The sequence below is a fragment of the Ictalurus punctatus genome, chromosome 18, assembly GCF_001660625.3.
Source record: "Ictalurus punctatus breed USDA103 chromosome 18, Coco_2.0, whole genome shotgun sequence".
Lineage (NCBI taxonomy): Eukaryota > Metazoa > Chordata > Actinopteri > Siluriformes > Ictaluridae > Ictalurus > Ictalurus punctatus.
Window position 1 is genome coordinate 18,288,371 of NC_030433.2, and position 21,198 is coordinate 18,309,568.

General features: G+C 39.3%; 1 protein-coding gene across 1 annotated transcript in view; it reads right to left on the reverse strand.

The window, feature by feature from the left end:
* Window positions 1-21,198, reverse strand: part of capn5b (calpain 5b) — a 58,609-nt gene that overhangs the window by 30,529 nt on the left and 6,882 nt on the right. The window contains exons 2-3 of the mRNA XM_017493584.3: window positions 18,016-18,194; window positions 3,204-3,335 (exon numbers count right to left, since the gene is read on the reverse strand). Coding sequence (XP_017349073.1) covers window positions 3,204-3,335; window positions 18,016-18,180 — 297 coding nt within the window. The 5' untranslated portion in view covers window positions 18,181-18,194. The remainder of the gene's footprint in view (window positions 1-3,203; window positions 3,336-18,015; window positions 18,195-21,198) is intronic.

The window sequence follows — 21,198 nt, forward strand, 5'->3', positions numbered from 1 at the left end:
CTCTGTTGTTTAATAGTGGCCTGCTACATGATTTGTTCCCGCATACAAGCTAGCTGGGGACCAGCTTCCTCTGGGGAGGGGCCATGCCAATCAAGGTTTCCAATTTGACTAGGCTCTGATTAGCATGCTGCGAGGCTCAGGCTTGCAACCGAGGAACTATAGGACGAGCATGACGAGCAGCCGTTTACAAAATGATAACAGCTCCTGCTGGAAGGACATCAGAGTGATTTAAGAGGCGTAGAGGAGCTGTTTCATTGAGATGAAGCTCCTCTGAGACAGCACAGAGAATGGATTTCAAGCATAGTTCTGTGGTAATTGCTCGATGAACAGCAGGTCTATTGCCACAAGTACATGCTCCGACCGTGAATATGAGTAAAATTCTTCAAAAATGCATCAACATTTCCAGTTTGCATGGCACTGCTGCTCTTTAAACTTGTTTAGATTCAACATCACTGTTGTCTGAATTGCCTGGTTAAGTCTAGCTGTCTTCAGAGAGGAAGCTTGTTTTCATACTGTGCACACATGCAGTCTTCTAAAAGCTGAAGGGCAATGTGAATTTACTTACACATGCGTCCCCCTTTTTTTTAAATATTACATCCACCAGACCCCTTGCAGATAAACTGATAGCACCCTACACACTAAAGGGAGAGGGGAGCATCATGGTGTGTGTGTGTGATGCTGTCTTTTGATATAATCCTTTTACAAATAGCTTGTTTAACTTCCCTTGTACAGTAGAACCCTTGAAATGTTTCCACATGGCCAACATTTTCTGACTGTTGACCTGCTGCTCAAACTGTTTGAACATGCCTGACCACTGACCAGCACTGGAGAGGAAATTAATTGGAACCACCTTCTAATTATCATCAGCAGTAACATTATTTGTAAAGTGTTTGATTTGACAATTCGTTGTACAATTCAACTTCTCAGTCGGATGTCTTAATTTGTTAAGTTTGGTGACAGTGTCGTGTGTGATGTGCATGCCATGTTTCCTGTTAAAGTCCATCACAACCTTGCAACTGCTTCCTGATCCAGCCATGAGAATGATTTCAACACATTCTTCTTTTCTCAAAGGTATTCTTAAAGCCCATCTGAAAAGGTATATAGTTTTGATATATTATTAAGTCCAAAATCTCCTTTCCATTATGAATGAGTTTTGAATCCTGCTTTATTCTCAGTAAAGGGAATTATGTTGAAATTCTTGCCTATCACACATACACTAAAGTATTTCTTTATTATTTATTTACCCTATGGCATACACTGTATATCAAGAGACTGATTGGCTTCCCCTTATGAAATATGTTTTGAACCCTTCCCAGTGTAATTGAGTGACATTTGGGGAAAAACCAGACTAGCTAAGCTTAAAAAAAAAAAAACACTCATCATTCCTTCTGAAATTCCTTCAGCCCTAGTGTATACACGTCTGACTCAGCGAAGCAGTTTGCTGAAAGCTAATACTGTCAAGGGAACAAAGCTCTTACTGAAGCAAAGCTTCTTCCAATCTAATGTCTTGTATCAGAGACCAGACGGGTGTATAGTAGAATAAAAAATGGATTCAGCGGATGGTCAGAGTCTTAAGATATTACAAGTGTCCATCACAAGATACGTTTGTTGAATAGAGAGACTTAAAATAGACGGAACTCTGCAAATACAGTTGCTTCATATTCCAGCTGCTCCAAGGAATATACTCCCTACCTTAAGTACAAACATCACAGCACTGCCCTGAGCAACAAGTCATCTTGACAGGAAGCAAACTGAAGCACTACTGGCTCCAGACTGTGTGGGCAGAATGGACACAGACAATCCAGACAGAAGACATAAGGAAACAACAGAAAAGCAAGCAGCCTTTTCTATAAACCATGAAGGTACTGTATATGTCCAGCAGACGTAGCCTGTTCAGATCCCTTACATTTCATCCACCGACTGTCAGCAGTTACTGTGGTGCTAAAGGTAAAGATATTAACATATAAATATGCTGCTGGAGGTGTAAGGTAAAGATATTAACATATAAATATGCTGCTGGAGGTGTAGGTGTAGAATAATACATAAGTAGGCCTTTTATGTGGAAAACATGACTAGATGACTTTGCTCACCGAAAGGGATTTGTCTGGTTTGTTTACGGGATTCAAAGCATCTGATTCATTGCGCAAGGGCACCTATTATCCTAAAAATAGCCTTTATTTACTGCAAAAGAACAATAATTGAATAACTGATGACAATTCACTCAAAGCATCTGATTCAATACAAAAAACCCCCAACAAAATATCCTTATATTTTTTCATCTGTGAAAGAATAATGCATATCACAAATCTTTGAGGAGAAAGTGTTTATTCATTCATTCATTCATTCATTGATCCATCCATCCATGCATGGTTGTCTTCAATAGTTGTATATAATATATGACTAGGACTTTACTTGAGGTATTTATTTAGATGAGGTGCTAATTGGGTTTGGACTACAATACATACATGCATGCCTGAATCTCAGTATCAGGTATCACTAGTAATAGACATGCTAACTTGCTAAACTGACAAAATAATGGTAACAAACCAGCCAATTAATTAACCAGCCAAACAAGGCAATAAATTCAGTCATATCCAGTTTGGTAAATGAGACACAATATTAGGGAGCACAGTGGCTTAAAGGTTAGCACGTTTGCACCTCCAGGATTGGGGGTTCGAATCCCGGTTTCGAATGCCCTGTGTGTGTGGAGTATGCATGTTCTCCCCGTGTTTCAGGGGTTTCCTCTGGGTACTCCAATTTACAGGGTACAAGACTCCTTCCATGAACATTTTAAAATCTATTTATTACCAAACTTAGATTGTGTACATTATCCCCCATACAAGTCCCTGTCAATGAGCTGTTACTATAGAAACAATAACACATTAAAAACAGCTCATTAATTTTTTTTATCTCTGATTTGACTTACAGCTGTCAGTACCACTGTTGAGTCATCTATGATGATCATATTGAAACATCTTTCACATTGAGGGTTATGACTGCAAAATCTCTTATTATTCAGCATTAAACTGAATATTTTAAACACACTTCAATTGGTAGATGCCTTGTACAAATCCAGCTCATAAATAAAGATAAAATTACATCATAAAATCCCAGTGAAACTGAATATTCACTAATGTTTGTAACATTTAAAAAATAAATAAATAAATAAATAAAAAAGCCCTGCTCAAAACATACAAACTTACTTTCTGCCACAGAGACTCGCGCGAGGCCAGGCTTGAACACGCCGCCACGAACCAACAGTTTCCCAGCTGCCCTTGGTGCAAGTCATGAGCGCTGATGCCATCCACGAACAAATGAGGATCATCACACAGCTCCTGATTTAGAGGGAAAGAGAAAGAAACCGACCAGTCAGAAAGCATGAATGTGTGAACAGAACACAGAGACTGTGGAATAGCAGCAGCTGTGAATACAAGAAAGCGGTGAAGGCTCCTTGTGGATTAAAGAAGCAATAAAAAGAAGGAAAGGAAGATAACATGGCCCTCTGAGATGGAGACCATAAATCTCTTCTCAGTGCGAGGAGGACAAAAATGGACAAATAAATTGTGTCTAGAGGTTCGACTCTACTGTCCACTCGATTTCATGAGACTTTTACTGACATGGAGGTTTGATGAAACTATGCCGGTTCATTCACCCCATTTTCCTTACGTTAGTCACATAACCAGTTTTGATTCAGCCATAGCTATCAAAAGAGAGAGTAAGAAGGACTGAGACTCCTACTAGACTAATATATTTAAGAATTACTCCAGTTTTTTTTATATACCTCTATCTACAGCACCTGTGGCATATGGATGGAACAAATATTTTAACATTGTGCTGATACAAAAAAACAAAATCCTGTTTACCCAAAACTCAAAATGGTCTAAAGTCTAAAGGCAGTTGTCAAATTATTTATATTTATGCAAAGCATATTTGTAGAATGCTTTCATGATTCCTCAATCAAAGGTGTTTGTAAATGAAGCTCTAAATCTGTATGATTGCTCTATACAGAGAAGGGACTACTTTTTTCAGAGAGATGAATTTTTGGTTTTATCAGCAGTCTAGTTGTGTGTGTCTGATGGTGTATGTGTACCACGAAACCTTAGGAAAAGTGTAAAGTAACCGGAACTATTTTTTACTGTATTGCTCCAGTGTTGGAACCCATCCATCCATCCATTTCCATACTTAGTGTATACGTGATTACCTGAAGAATCACTGAAGAATTTCAACCATTTCTCTGAACTAACTTTCATCCATCCAACCCTGGACAGGGTACCAACCCATCGCAGGGCACAATCACACCCATTCACACATTTGGAATTTCCAAATTGTCTGTAGTGTGTGTGTATGATTAGATAACATTAGATGAGGTTCGAGAATACATGGCAAGGGATCTGAGACCATTCCTCCATACAGATTCTCTCCAGATCCTTCAAATTTTGAGGTCCATGCTGGTGGACTCTCCTCTTCAGTTCACCCCACAGGTTTTCTATAGGTTTCAAGTCAGGGGATTGGGATGGCCATGGCAGGACCTTGATTTTGTGGTCAGTAAACCCTTTTTGTGTTGATTTTGATGTATGTTTTGGATAATTGTCCTGCTGGAAGATCCAACCACGGCCCATTTTAAGCTTTCTGGCAGAGACAGTCAGGTTTTCATTTAATATCGGTTGATATTTGAGTCCATGATGCCATGTATCCCAACAAAATGTCCAGGTTCTCTGGCAGAAAAACAGCCCCAAAACATTAAAGAGCCACCACCATATTTAACCGTGGGCATGAGGTACTTTTCCATATGGCTACCTCTCTGTGTGCACCAAAACCACCTCTGGTGTTTATTGCCAAAAAGCTCTACTTTGATTTCCTAGAACCCGAACCATAGAAGTTCCAGTAGTGTCTGGCAAACTGAAGACTCTTGAGTTTGTTTTTGGATGAGAGTAGAGGCTTTTTTCTTGAAACCCTTCCAAAAAACTTGTGGTGATGTAGGTGACTTCGGATTGTAGTTTTGGAGACTTTCTGACCCCAAGATGCAAATAACTTCTGCAATTCTCCAGCTATGATCCTTGGAGATTTTTTTGCCCACTCGAACCATCCTCTTCACAGTGCGTTGAGACAATATAGACACACGTTCAATACCAGGTTGATTCATAACATTTCCAGTTGACTGGAACTTCCTAATTATTACCCTGGTGGAAATGAGCATTTTCAATGCTTTTGCTGCACATCACAGCTATATTCCTTGGTCTAACCCATTGTTATGAATGACTAAGGGAATTTGGAATATGTGTTACCTCATATTTATACCTCTGTGAAACAGGACGTCATGGTTGAACAATTTCCTGTTTTTAGTAACCCAGGTGTACTTAAATATCATAATAAATAAAATATCAATGAGAATATACTTCAAATATATTTTCTCATATGAACTCATAGGTGTGCCAATAATTGTTGCACACCTATATTTAAGATATTTCAGATTTTTTTTTATAAACCTGTGTTGTGTTTGCAATTGTTTGATATCCATGAGCGCAGAGTATTTTTGTGAATTTCTTGAACAAAAGATCAAAAGGTTAAATAATAATGACAATTTTTCAGTCTTCTTTGCTCATATTTACCAAGGGTGCCAATATTAGTGGATGTCACTGTATGTATTCAATGTATTGTGTTGTGACCAAACATCAAGATTATTCCTAAAACAGCAAATAAAATGATTCTGATTCTGAATGATTATATTTCAGACGAATTGTGCACATTTAATTTTCAAAGTCCTTTAATTAAGAAAACTAATCCTTTAATTAATCCCTTAAGCACTGTGACTGTGGATGACCCAGTGAGTGTGAATAAATGACAGGACTCTGGACATATTGCAAAGTGAACAGTGTAGTTCTTTACTACCCATGTCAACAGTACAGGGACACACTCAGGGCAGGAGGGCTGGGACAGAGACATTAAGAGAGATGGAGCTGAGAGAAGCAGCAGGCAAAGTGCAGAGTGTGTGTGTGTGTGCGTGCTTGTGCGTGCTTGTGTGTGTGTGTGTGTGTGTGTGTGTGTGTGAGAGAGACTACAGCTCATTTACCCTCACTACTCACTCCCAGGAGGCTCTGCAAATGAGCACAGGAGGAAAATTAAGCTTTTAAGGTCGACTCTGAACACTGGACCTTTGCAACGGAATGAATCGACAAGTCTTATATTACACGGCAAAACACACACACACACACACACACACACACACACACACACACACACACACACACACACACACACACACACTCCTCTATTTGAACCGCTTCCCAGATCTCAGCTGGTATGCCGTACATAGCGGCCCCACGATGTGTGTCTCATATCGGGCAACAGACAGATTTCATTTTTCATCGTACTCCTGTAATGTGTGAAGAGGAAGTGTGATGATGTCATGGGAAAACCCACACCTTTATTTTCTTCCGCTCACCAGCTGAGTCTTTCTGTGTGGGGCCTTCCTATTTTACACTCACACATTCACGTTTATATTTACATTCACACAGCATGACTGATATTCCATCCTGTGTGGATGTGACTGCAGAATAATGGCGTCTTCTCACAACGATGTTGTTTTGATGGGGTTCGTTTAAGGCAGTCGTACTCGAATGAAAATATTGTAACCCTTAAACACACAAAATATTACAAAAATACTTATGATGATTTATGATGCTGATTAAAAGAACTGACATCTTTTTATTAAGCTATTTACCTTAAGGTTGCTTTTTACTAGGCATTTTTTCTCAGCTGCCAGCCCACATTTGACTTGGACTCCGATGAGCAGCGGCTGTTTTTAAATAGCTCTGCCGCTAGCGCAGGATATTTTCTTGAACACTTTGACAAATTGCAGAATTGAAAAGAAACACAAGCCTGCCCATCCTCAGCCCACTCACAAATCTCATCCTTGCCCACCCTCAATCAACCCACTCATCAAGCCCACATGACCACCCAAAGGCCTAGGAAGAAGGGAAAAATAAAATAAAAATAAAAAAGTAGGCTAAAGCAAAATAAAGTTAAGAACGTAAAATAAAATACAATAAAACATTTTATTTAAAAAAAAAGCAACCCAACCCATCAAAGGGCACAGTCGCACACACAATCACACACTATGGATAATTTGGAAATACCAATCAGCCTCCAATGCATGTCTTTGGACTGGAGGAGGGAACCGGAGTACCCGGAGAAAACCCCTGATTCGAACCCCCAACCCTGGAAGTGTGAAGCAAACGTGCTAACTACTTATGCACTGTGCACCACAAAAACAAACATGGAGTCCTTATACCATATGTAGAGTTTGCTGAATAAATATTAAAACATGTATAGCAGTTTTCTATCCCTAATTTTAGACAGGTTTAGATAATAGCTCTGACGTGGAGTTCCTGACACAAAGGTGTTTAACACAGTAGATATCACAATGTTTGGTGCTTCAGAAACAGTTGTTTTCAGTGACCGGGCTTAATAAATGAACTAAACTTGAGACATTTCTTTTTCCTTTCTGACACTCATTCGTACTCTTCATGTCTGATGGACTTAGCCAAAATGTAATAAAAACCCATCTGAGCACTTTACGGCTTCTACATTGAATTAATGATCAATAGTGCACTTGTGTTTCAGACACTATTCGAGGAGAGTTGGAAACGGAACGAGAGTGAGAGAGATTAAGAGAGAGAAAGTAATGCAGAGATGTGGTCTGATTCATCATAAAAGCCAGGATATGAATTGTTATTTTTGTGGGTGTGTGTCGTTCTCATAACCACGCTGTAAAAGACAATTCTGCCGCAGAACCCTGACATCATCCTCGGATGTTTTGTTTGCCGAATGTAAAAACAAAATGCAGTAAGGGGCGGAGATTTAGAACTGCACAGATGTAACTAGTGGTTTGTTAACAGGTGGAGGTTTGAGTGGCGACTTCTAAAAACTCATCACATGATGAAATTCTAACATTTTCTATTATATACAGTTCTACAGAACTACAGACTTTCCTCGACTGAAATATGTTTCTCTTCTGCATGTACAATATCTCAACCACAAGTAAAGTATGAAGCAGCATTTAAGTCTGGTTACTGTTCAATTAAAAAGAGAGAAAATTCATTTCAATTTGACTGAAAGCCTACCTCTACATTTATAACCAAATCTACTCATGGGAAAATAAACTGACAAACTGGAATGTTAAGTTTACAATAGGAAATGTTCGTTTGATAACTTTGATGATCAGAAACATCCACATTGATTTGTCTCATTATCTGAGGTAAAAACTCACTCGTGTCATTTAAACACTAGCCTTATCGTTGTCTATTCACTTGATTGATCTCTCATCACACTAACATCAGTGGGGAAATAATCGCTGATTCATTTTGTGAAATATATTTGGCTACATTTCTTTTTATTACGCCATTTAAACATGATAAAATGCTATCTGTGCACAGTGTACGTGTGCTCATCTCTGTTTTGTTGAGTTTGTTTCAAGTTAGCCAGTTAGCGATTTCTTTCAAAGGTAAGCTTATGTTCCTGGAAGACTGCTTGCACTAAAGCAGCCCCTGATACAGCCCCTGTACACAAAGCGAGGTCCATAACAATATGGTTTGTCATGGTTGGTGTGGAAGAACCATGATACTGTAGGAGTGGCCTGCACAGAGCTCTGACCTCAACCCCATTAAACACCTTTAGAATGAATTGGAGCGCCGGCTGCATATCAGGCCTCCTCATCTGACATCAATACTGGTCTTCACTAATGCTCTTGTGGCTGAGCGAGCAAAAATCCAGAATAAAGCCTTCCCAGAAGAGCGGAGGCTGTTATAGCAGCAAAAGGGTTACAGACTCTGGAAAGGGATGTTCAACATGCATATATGACTTTGATGAGTAGGTGTCCACATGTTTTTGGACATATAGTGCATCTTGTCATAAACTTAGAGTAAAATGGTTAATTTCTTCCTCGAGAAGAAAGTCACTATCTTTGTATTCTGTCTATTTAGATTCAGGGCCAATAGGATAGTGGAACATCTGCCTCCATGAACTAGGGATTGCATGACTATTTATTTTTAGTAGTCTACCAGAGTTTTAAAAAAGTAGTCAACTAGTTTTCTTTTCCATAGGACATCACTATGTTTCAGCTATTTTATTAGTGCAGTCAAATGCTGATTAAACACAAATAATGCATCACACCGCACTTCAATTAACACCAATATACAGGCTAAAATTTCATTTACAACTACGGTGTTTACTGTTAATGTTCTCCCCATGCTTCGGGGGTTTCCTCCAGGTATTCTTTTTTCCTCCCCAAGTTCAAAGACATGTGTTGTTTGCTGATTGGCATTTCCACATTGTCTGGAGTGTGTGAATGGGTGTGTGAATGTATAGGTGCATCTCAAAAAATTTTAACATCGTGGAAAAGTTAGTTTTTTTCTGTATTTTAATTCAAAAAGTGGAACTTTTATATATTTACTCTAATATTTTGAGATACTGGAATTTTGATTTCCATGAGATGTAAGTTGTAATCATCAAGATTAAAACAAACAAACAAAAAAAGCTTTATGTGTAATGGATCTAGAAAAAAGAAAGTTCCACTTTTTAAATTAAATTACAAAAAAAAAAAAAAAAAAACTTTTCCTTGATATTCTAATTTTTTGAGATGCACCAGTATGTGTGATTGTGTCCTTTGATGGGTTGTCCCCTGCCTTGGGCCCTGAGTCCCCTGGGATAGGCTCCAGGCAGTACATAAAATGGAGGGATGGAAATGTGAAAAAAAAATCTGTGTATCAATGCCACAAATCTTAAAATGGACTATCTTGGATGCACTGGCACCTCAGTTGATATCACTGATTTTCAAACTGAGACCATGCAGCGTAGAAGCTAATGTAACTCAGGTTTCCCTGGATGGAGGATGCAGCAGTGTCTGGGTGGTTTTTCCAGGCTGATGATGACCTGGGAGTTCATCCACGGGTCTGGATCAGCCTCTTACTAAGCTGGCTAAGACTGGATAGTGACATGCAACCCATGTGACCGAAGGAATCCACTATGCTACAGTACAAGGATTTTATTTCAATTTTATTTAGCTTTAAAAGACAACAGACACAACCTGGGGGAATTCATTCAGCAGTGGGAGGAACCGGGATTAAAGAACTGCCTTGTGCATCAGCTCTACATTTCATACAAAGTGCTATAAAAGTGTTCACAGTCCAATAAAGAAAAAGGAAAAAGCATTTCCCAGTGTAGTCTTGCATAATGCAGTTTGAGTGCAGAATTGGCTTTATCTAGTTGGAAATACTGTTTCAGAATAACAAGTACATTTATCCTGCTTACTTTTTCCCAGAACTGACTAGTGAATGGATTAGTCTACCAGTCTATCCAAACTCTACCATAAACACACATATTTTTAATCACAGTTCTAAAGCGTTCTGTTTAATCTTGTAGATTCTGTATAACAATGTCTCCTGCTCAACATGAGCCAGACTCACACACTCACACAGTTCCAGAACATTTTTGCTGAATTCTATTCGATGATGTACTCCTGTGCTCCTTGAGCTGTTGCTAGGCCATTTTCTGAGGGCTGAGACAGAAAGCCAAACCAATCGAAGTCCCATTTTAACCCGGACTTCAATGGATCTAGCTGGCAGGGCTGCAGGAGAAATGACCCTTATGTCATGCCTCTCTCATCTATTGCTCGAAATGGGTGGAGGGGACAGATTTTTATGTGCGTGCAGACGTTATTCTCCTGAGCACAGTGTAAGACGACACGACGGTAGAATGCTGACATCAGCCTCAGTCCTTCTGTTTGCCTGATTAAAGGGATAAAATGCAGGATGTTCATCTGAATCTACACGTAGTCTGATGGGATTGTTGCGCTTTGATATTATACATGCATAGCAACTATCAATTTTGCTTAGTGACAGGCTGCTTAGCATCTCTTACTGTTACATTTCTGCTGAACTGCTGAAATTGCTCTTGGTTGTGCTTAGCTGTAAAACGGTGATTAGTCAAGATGCTCGTCTCGCTGTTTTCTTTGCTGCGGGAGAGAAAAAAGCTTGTTATAAGTTCTGGGCCTGCTGTGATGAGATTTAGGAAGGAACGCAGCAATCCTTTTTGCCTATCTAGATTTTTTCGCCCCTCATAACTGTAAGCAACTGGCAACATGAATAAAATAGTGAGACACAAGCCCAGACAAAAGCAAGCGCTACGTAATTATGTTTAGAATACATAATTCTGCATTTCGGAAATATTGGCACCCTTCATTAAAATGCGGGGGGAAAATGAAGACATTTTTTAAATATTGGGATATTGTTTTGTATTACATTTTGCCGTTACTAGGTTTGACACTATTTCTCCAGAAGCAAGCTCCCTTTTCTATATGTTATAGTTTCTCTATGAAAAGGGAGTTATAATGAGAATGGCGGTGGCACGGTGGCTTAATGCTTAGCACGTTTGCCTCACACATCCGCCCCGTGAGTGCAGAGTTTGCATGTTCTCCCCATGTTTCTGGGGGTTTCCTCCGGGTACTCCAGTTTCCTCCCGAAAGACATGGGCTGCATTCGAAACCACATTCTACGACAGTATCTACTGCTTGGCTGTTGATACTGTATGTACTGATCATTAGAAGTGTATACCATGAATACAATCCGGACATACTACATCTACCATGTTGGAATTGTCATGTGACCTACAACTTAAAAAGAGCCGATGCACTTCCTTCCACCATTTTTGATTCTGAAATCTCTTCCTGTTGCTTTATGGGATAGCACAGTGTCCATTGAGTCTCTACTGTGGAATCTCGGCGGAAGCAGTATGTCATCCGGGGATTTCTTGCCTGCTGTTGAATATGAATACTGAGAATTTGGACATACTACTCCTTTGGCATATGGCTTTTTGCCTACTGTATAGTAGGGTAGTAGGGATACTCTGATTGGCATTTCCAAATTGTCTGTAGAGTTTCAATGTGTGTGTGACTGTGCTCTGTGATGGGTTGGCACCCTGTCCAGGGTGTCCCATGAATTGTGGAAGAGTTCCCTGGGATAGGCTCCAGGCTTCCCGGTGACCCTGTGTAGGATAAGCAATATGAAAAATGGATGGATGGATAATGAGTTAAAAAAACATTAATAGTTTCTTCTATTGTTTGCGTGGAAATTTTGAACTATAAGTAGCCATGACTTAGTGAATATGTGTGGTAATGAGATCACTTTATTTCAGTAAATATATTTCCAATGAGGTTATTCGCATGAAATTTTCACCAGACTTTGATATTAACTCAAGAAATCCAAACATTAAAGTCCATAAATGAAGTTATGTGTAATAAAGTGGAATGACACAGGAAAAAAGTAGTGAAAAATTTATGAGAATTACCTCATTGTTCCATACTTATTTCCCCTACTGTATACTGTTTTTTTTGTTTTTGTTTTTATTATTTATTTATTTTTTACAGAAACCATCACACACTGCTGCAGCTCAACAGTTTTAGTTAACAATAGATGATAAAGAAGTTTACATGCATAATTTATTTTGTTAAAGGAGGAATAAAACACTTTGGGGCATGCTGTTATTGGAGAATAAACTTCAGGGTGGTAACACTAACTCATCAGACTGCATCACATCATGCTGTTGTTGATTATTTTCCTGTAACAGCATGCCCCAAGTGTTTTATTCCTAACATGTTGACTGCACTATTTGTTTTCTTACAGAAAGGAGGATGATGACAGAAGCTGTAGATTACATGATGAAAAAAAACAAACAAACAAAACAAAGAAAACCTAGTCTATACTGACACAGGTAAACCCCATTTTATATGAACACACAGTACTGTTCCCAAAAGTTTCCCTGAGTGAAACATGAAAATGATAGAATATGACATGCTGAGCATACGCATTGGATGCGTGGATGGAAAGACAACAGATTTAAAAAAAAGTTTTCAGCCCTTCATTGTTTTTGCCTGTCATGTACTGCTCCATTCAACTGAGAGAGAGCGAGAGAGCGAGAGAGCGAGACTGACTGACTGACAAAGACAAATGAGAACTGGTGAGATTAGTTCGGGTGCTAACAGCGCTAAGCATGATTTGTGGACACTTCATAATTCAAGGGCCTAACACTGACCCCACTTCACTTTACTACGTCACAGAGGAACAAAAGAAGAAAAGTAACTCAAAAGGGCACAAACAATGAACAGCTCGTCATCATTAAAGCAAGTAATCATGTCTGTCATTATTGCTCAATCTCTATGACTACGTTTACACGGACAGCAATAGTCTAATTATTGACCTTATTCTGAATAAGACAATATTATGATTAAGGTGTTTACATGAGTTGTTTATAGAATATTACTTTCATGATCAGGTTTTACATGTTATAGAACACAGATCGATTAACGTCACACGTCATTACGTCCCCATGTCACGCCGTCCGACGTTCCCTCCAGAATTTCATGCATCAACAAACAGTTCGTCTTCATTATGGTACCGTGTACAGTTTTGGGTGTTTTTATTTTTAATTTTACGAAAGCTTCAAGTGCAGTTAATTATTTGTCATGCTATACGTGCAAATAGACGACTGCTTGAAGCCGTGGGCTGCGTCCGAAACCGCATACTTATCATATTTACATGTATTTTGCCTACTATATAGTAGGTAAGTCCGCGGTTTGGGACGCAGCCGTGCTCTCTTGTTTGCAGTCAAACGGTTGAGCACTGCCATGTGTGTACGTGTCCTGTCGCAAAATGCGGTGAAAACTCCCACACGATGTTAATAGTGTGATTAAGATATGTAAATGTCTGTAATGCACGTCAATAATGCGACTAAAATAGGAATACTCCACACGTCTTAATAAGATTCGTGTTTACGAGTATGAGTTTAGTCGGATTAAGGTAATCAATAATCGCTGTTTACATGGTAGTTTCTCAATCAGAGTATTGTCTTAACCGGGTTAATATCGGATTATTGTTGTCCACATAAACGTACTGTCTGACTTGTGTGTCTTTAAACCCATGTATGAACTCAAAGTCATGCGCTTTAGATGTTTCTTAGTAAGCATAATAATCTAAATGACTTACATTAGACACAATTGAATCGATGAACATTCATGAACCTCCATATTCTTCCTGTCCATCTCAAAAAAAGTCGTTTCTGACAGGTTGACATTAACAGACAATTTCCACTTTCTGTTCAGTATATACGGTAGCTCAGTGGTTAAGATGTTGGACTACTGATCGGCAAAGCTGCCACTGCTGGGCCCTTGAGTATGGCCCTTAACCCTCAAATGCTCAGTTGTATAAATGAGAGAAATGTCAGTCGCTCTGCATAAGGGCATCTGCCAAATGGCGTAAATGTAAGTGTACATACAGTATTAGACTAAAGTGTTTAATATTTGAATAGTTAGCATTTATTAATGAAATAAATGCCCATAAGAATTTTGTAAAGCGGCACTGTCTGCAAAGAAGCCCAAAAATGTGTAATCTATAAAGTTAGGCCTGTCGTGACAATTACCGTACCATATATGGACATTTGTGCTGACCTGAATGAATGTCACCAAAATTTTCTGCTTTTCCTCTTCGAATTTAAGATTAAAAATAGCAAGCACTAGCACCGACTTTAATTAAAACATATTGCTGAAAAAAATGACATGCAAGATATTAACAATGTACTAACAATGTTTTTTGAAGAAGAAAAGTCTAGAAATAATCCAGTCGTAGTCAATAATGTCAGGGATTGAACAGTGAATGAACACCTGTAAACTGAAACGCTTTACTAGTGGGTTAATTAACATAACATAAACCTAATATTACATCATCCAACAAAAGTGGCTATGGTGACAGGCCTACCCTCAAATAGACAACTTCTGCAGGTAGATCCTGTCAGTCACAGTAGGGTCATGATATCAAATGGGAATGCAAAAACATTCTACTGCAGATCAGTAAGTTGGTGTTACGATAGTATTATATCATGGGATCTCTTCATATGCATAAAACCATTCTACCTAGGCACACTCTTATTGAAGGACACTCTTATTAAAATACACTCTTATTGAAGGCTGTGTGTCTTCATCACATGAAGCTGATGACGTACTACAGAGTTGTAGAAGAAGCAGAATTAACTTCAGTGCACACAAAATCTTTCACTCTATGTATTCACCTGGCATGACTGTCACTGATAGGCTGTATGAATCTACAGTTTGGGCTGGAAAGAAATGAGGTCCAGCCTCGTTTCTTCATACCATTCTGTGTGGTTTTTACTTGCAACTTTTGGTTGTGCTTTTCTCACTTCTAGAAAACTTTAAAAAAAAACGTTCAAAGAAAATACGAGCCTGCTGACTTCACACATAAGAAAATTACTTCTTATAGCATTACAAGATGTAGCACTTTTATTTTTTACTGATTCCTCTTACGTTCTTTGTAGTTCGTTGTTCTTTGAGGAGGGTTCAGATGTAGTAGAATTGTACTGCGGAGCTAAGAAAAGCAGTCATGCTGTCAGGGTCCATTTTAGCGGTTATAAATAATAATGGGTCTGCAGAAGCAGCAGTTTGGGAGCTCTGGAACAGAACACTCCTCTGGGTCCTGTGTGTGTGTGTGTGTGTGTGTGTGTGTGTATGTGAGTTACATTTTAACAAACATTAGTAATATTTACCTAGAATGCTATCTACTGTAGCTGAAATGAGACAACAGACTTTCTGAGAGGATTTTCTATTTTTTTTTAAATAAATGTTTGTTATATTTCCTGCTAATCCTTGCTAGCTGAACACAAGCTTACTTGACATATTTTCTGACAGGATTTTTTTTTCAGTCTGTTTAATAAATGTTTGTAATATTGTAATCCTGCGTATGCTAGCTATCTTGAATTTAGCTAGCTAAAACTAAAACCTGAGAGGATTTGAGAGAGTCCTATTCATGATCATTCGGAATTGTTCATAGGCGAGAAAAGCAGCCATGCTGTCAGGCTACATTTTAGCAGTGATAAATAATAATGGGGCTGCAGAAGAACACTCCTCTGGGTCCCCGTGTGTGTGTGTATGTGTGTGTATGTGTGTGTGTTGTGAGAGAGATTCCAGAGCAGGCAGTGTTCCAGGACAGAAGAGCTGCAGACGGAGTAAGCTTGAGGGATGATTGACTTGGATAGTTCTGACACTTTGTCTGCCCCTGGGCATTGTAGGCTGAGGAGAACGATCTGCATTTACAGTTCCTTCTCTTTTAGCTGCAGAGTCATTAATGTGTGTACATGTGCATTCTTTATAGGCTGCTAATGTATTATTCAGACTTGTCGCTTTGCTTGCAGGTCATAATACCGCAAGAGGATCGATGACACAACAAGCGTGGCTAACCTTTGTAAAGTAAGCACATTATCTCATTCATACAGAAAATTATAGCTGTGCCATTGAACATTTTAGTTCTCACTGGTTCTCTTTAATACTTCAAAACAAAACTCTTCAGAGGAATAAAATCCGGGGAGGGCTTGGTAGCTAACAACTTGACAATTTCTGAGAGGATTTTGTACTCATGTTAATAAATGTTTGCAATATTTACTGCTAACCTGCTAGCTAGCTAACATGAGTAAACGGAATTTCTGAGAGGATTTTTAGTCATGTTAATAAATATTTGTAATATTTATACCTAATCCTAACTAGCTGCCTAAGAAGCTAACATGACATGATTTCTGAGTGGATTTTTAGTCATGTTAATACATGGTTGTAATATTTCCTGCTAATCCTAACTTGCTGCCTAACCACCCTGCTGAAAAAAAAAATAATAGAAAAAAATCACAGAAATTCTAATGGTTTACACTACAAATACTATTACAAACCATCAGCTAACCATTACAACCATTACCATTAACAGTCCTTAATGGTATCCACTAGACATAACATGCCACCAATAGAAGGTAACAAATTACTAGTAGAGACTCTCAGGGCCCATTACAGTTTCCATAAAAAACAATACAACTCCGATTATAACCATTAAAAGCCATTACAAATTCTACGAGGGTTTCTATTGTTTCTTTCAGCAGGGAAACTAACTTAAGAGGATTTCTGAGATTATTTTTAGTCATGTAAATACATGTTTGTAATATTTACTGCTAACACTTACTAGCTGCCTAACCAGCTAACTTAACAGGATTTCTGAGAGGATTCTTAGTCATGTTAATAAATGTTTGTAATATTTACTGCTAACACTAACTAGCTAACATGAGTCAACAGGATTTCTGAGAGGAGTTTTAGTCCTATTAAAAAATGTTTGTAATATTTCCTGTTATCCTAACTAACTGAAAAACAAGCTAACTTGACAGGATTTCTGAGTGGATTTTTAGTCATGTTAATACATGGTTGTAACCCTGACTGCTAAGACTAGCTAAGTAACATGAGTTATCATGAAATCTGAGAGGATTTTGAAATCATAGTCAAAATTGATTTACCCTCACCAGGTAGCAAAGATTCTAATAAAGTTATTATTATCTTAGAAAGTACATCAGACCAGGTATAATCCCAGATTTTTGCAAAGAAAACAGCAAGACACCCTTCTAGTATGGTAATTACTAGTATTAGTTTCAACACAGGACCAGAAAGTACCTGCTGAAGCAGCCATAAAAACACTAAAGAGATCATTCAGAAACATTCAGAAAATACATTAATATCAAGCACAAAGATTTACTCCCAGCCGAGCATAAAAAAACGCAGATGCTTAATGAGGGCCTTTCACAAGCCCCGCCTCCTCTGACACTCAACAAAAGGTCAAACATTTTGATTAGATGAGTAATGGAATATATACCATGAGCTTAAAAGTGTACAAAAGTGAATCAAATGCATCAAATGCTTCATATAACAGATCATCATTTCTCACGCACTCTTTCAAAGCCCTCTGTCCTTGGGGAAGACACCATGTGACGAGGATAAATTGAACACAGCTCACCAACTGTGTACACTAAATGAGAGTTTAAGCAACACAGCATGCTTCAAAATCAGCGACTCTGTGAGTTGGATATCCGTTTCTCTCATGGAAATCCTGTATGTACAGTAGATGTAAGAAACTCATGCCAGCGACTCACCCCAGGTCTTTTCCAGTGCACACGGCCAATGACGTTCCCCTGATAGAACAGCGAGTCATCCACAGTGGGGAACAACGGATCCTCGAACAGGGTCCCGCTTTGCAGACACTGCTTCTTCAGCACCAAATACTGCTGCCCCTCAAAGGCCTTCACTGAGGAGAACATCCTTCAAGCTGCAGCTACAGTGGAGACCAGATGAAATGAAGGGAAAGAGAGACATGATTCACCATGACAGCACAAGTGAAAAATTATGACAGGAGTTCACTTGAGAAAGATGCTGGAACTAAAGGTAGTGCTCTGGAGAATACTTTTAATGCACTGTCTGTCTTTTAAGTTGTTAAGCTTCTGCTCAAGCACACCTCTGCCTAGTCCTAAACCTCATGACTATTATTTAAACATACAGTATCTCACAAAAGTGAGTACACCCCTCACATTTTTGTAAATATTTGATTATATCTTTTCATGTGACAACACTGAAGAAATGACACTTTGCTACAATGTAAAGTAGTGAGTGTACAGCTTGTGTAACAGGTGCGTAAACTTTGCTGTCCCCTCAAAATAACTCAACACACAGCCATTAATGTCTAAACCGCTGGCAACAAAAGTGAGTACACCCCTAAGTGAAAATGTCCAAATTGGGCCCAATTAGCCATTTTCCCTCCCCGTGTCATGTGACTTGTTAGTGTTACAAGGTCTCAGGTGTGAATGGGGAGCAGGTGTGTTAAATTTGGTGTCATCGCTCTCACGCTCCCTCATACTGGTCACTGGAAGTTCAACATGGCACTTCATGGCAAATAACTCTCTGAGGATCTGAAAAAAACAATTGTTGCTCTACATAAAGATGGCCTAAGCTATAAGAAGATTGCCAAGACCCTGACACTGAGCTGCAGCACGGTGGCCAAGACCATACAGTGGTTTAACAGGACAGGTTCCACTCAGAACAGGCCTCGCCATGGTCGACCAAAGAAGCTGAGTGCACGTGCTCAGCGTCATATCCAGAGGTTGTCTTTGGGAAATAGTCGTATGAGTGCTGCCAGCATTGCTGCAGAGGTTGAAGGGGTGGGGGGTCAGCCTGTCAGTGCTCAGACCATACGCCGCACACTGCATCAAATTGGTCTGCATGGCTGTTGTCCCAGAAGGAAGCCTCTTCTAAAGATGATGCACAAGAAAGCCCGCAAACAGTTTGCTGAAGACAAGCAGACTAAGGACATGAATTACTGGAACCATGTCCTGTGGTCTGATGAGACCAAGATAAACTTATTTGGTTCAGATGGTGTCAAGCGTGTGTGGTGGCAACCAGGTGAGGAGTATAAAGACAAGTGTGTCTTGCCTACAGTCAAGCATGGTGGTGGGAGTGTCATGGTCTGGGGCTGCATGAGTGCTGCCGGCACTGGAGAGCTACAGTTCATTGAGGGAACCATGAATGCCAACATGTACTGTGACATACTGCAGCAGAACATGATCCCCTCCCTTATTCCAGCATGATAACGACCCCAAACACACCTCCAAGACGACCACTACCTTGCTAAAGAAGCTGAGGGTCAAGGTGATGGACCTAAACCCTATTGAGCATCTGTGGGGCATCCTCAAACAGAAGGTGGAGCACAAGGTCTCTAACATCCACCAGCTCCGTGATGTCGTCATGGAGGAGTGGAAGAGGACACCAGTGGAACCTGTGAAGCTCTGATGAACTCCATGCCCAAGAGGGTTAAGGCAGTGCTGGAAAATAATGGTAGTCACACAAAATATTGACACTTTGGGCCCAATCTGGACATTTTCACTTAGGGGTGTACTCTGTGGCAATTTGTGTTTGTGAAAATGCTTGAGTCAACATTTTGGTATACATGTTGGCTGTTTATTGTTAATATGCTTTAATAAACGGCTATGGCTCAGGTGGCAGAGCGGGTTGTCCACTAATTGTAGGGTTGGTGGTTCGATTCCCGGTCCACATGACTCCACATACCGACTTGTCCTTGGGCAAGACACTGAACCCCAAGTTGCTCCCGATGGCAAGTTAGCGCCTTGCATGCCAGCTCTGCTACCATTGGTGTGTGAGTGTGTGTGTGAATGGGTGAATGAGACATGGCGTAAAGCGCTTTGGATAAAAGCGCTATATAAGTGCAGACCAATATGTAAGCAATAAACTTGTGGGTTTGCTGTCATAGGAAAATAATCAATGACATGGTGGTGTGTTGTGGCCTGAAATGAAGTACACATACTGGTGCCACTCTAAAGTCAATTTTCCCCCTATTTTTGTTTTATTAAAAACATATCATAGTTTTTGTCTATTTATAGTCACATTTATTGCTGATAAATGTCCACAAAACAAGTTAGTGCCAGTTATGATTTATATTATAGGATCTATAAACAGTTTTTCCCTCACCAGCCTCTCTTTTTCTCTCTCCTGAAGTTAATAAGAAAAAAAAACACACAGCTTCTGCTGTCCGGAAGAGTATCCTGTTATGGTCACTGGAGATTCCTTTCATTACAGTAATGTCAAATAAATCATTTTTAAAAAATAATAAAACTCCTTACAGAAAGCCTGATCGTATCAGTGATTGCATACATCAAATTCCACCTTTTCCCACTTTTTCATTCGTATATGAAAGCAATGTAGAGTGTGTATTTTTATATTTACCAAATTTATGCTTGTGGAGATTGAAACCTGGCTATGATTAATTTAGCCTCTGCTTTAGCATGTACCTGAGCTGAGGGTGAGTTATTACCTCTTCGAACCGTTCTCCCAGAGGTGTCGCAAGCTGACAAATCACTTGTGTTCGATTTCAATCAATAGCACTGTTACAGTTTCCTTGCCTGCTATCCACATATCTTCCATAAACCTGGTGACAAGTCCAAACATGCCTGTGCCTGCTTCCTAAGTGTGATCAGAAAACTAACAAATATCACTGTGATCAATACAAACTAGGCCATGGACGTGGAACAAATCAGCAACATTCAGTTTGCAACAAAGCATAAGCAAACAAAAAGGAGGAGGTTTTTTTTATACACAGTTCCTTCAAGGCAGTCATTTAACGCAATATTGAAATTGTAATTTTATCAATTAAAAATCCTTAATATTGTACTGGACACTTCTCATGTGACATTATTCACATATTCAACATGTCCTTTATGTCTCACTTTTACAAATTTACTACTTTATATGCAAAGTTTTGATAGAGTTTG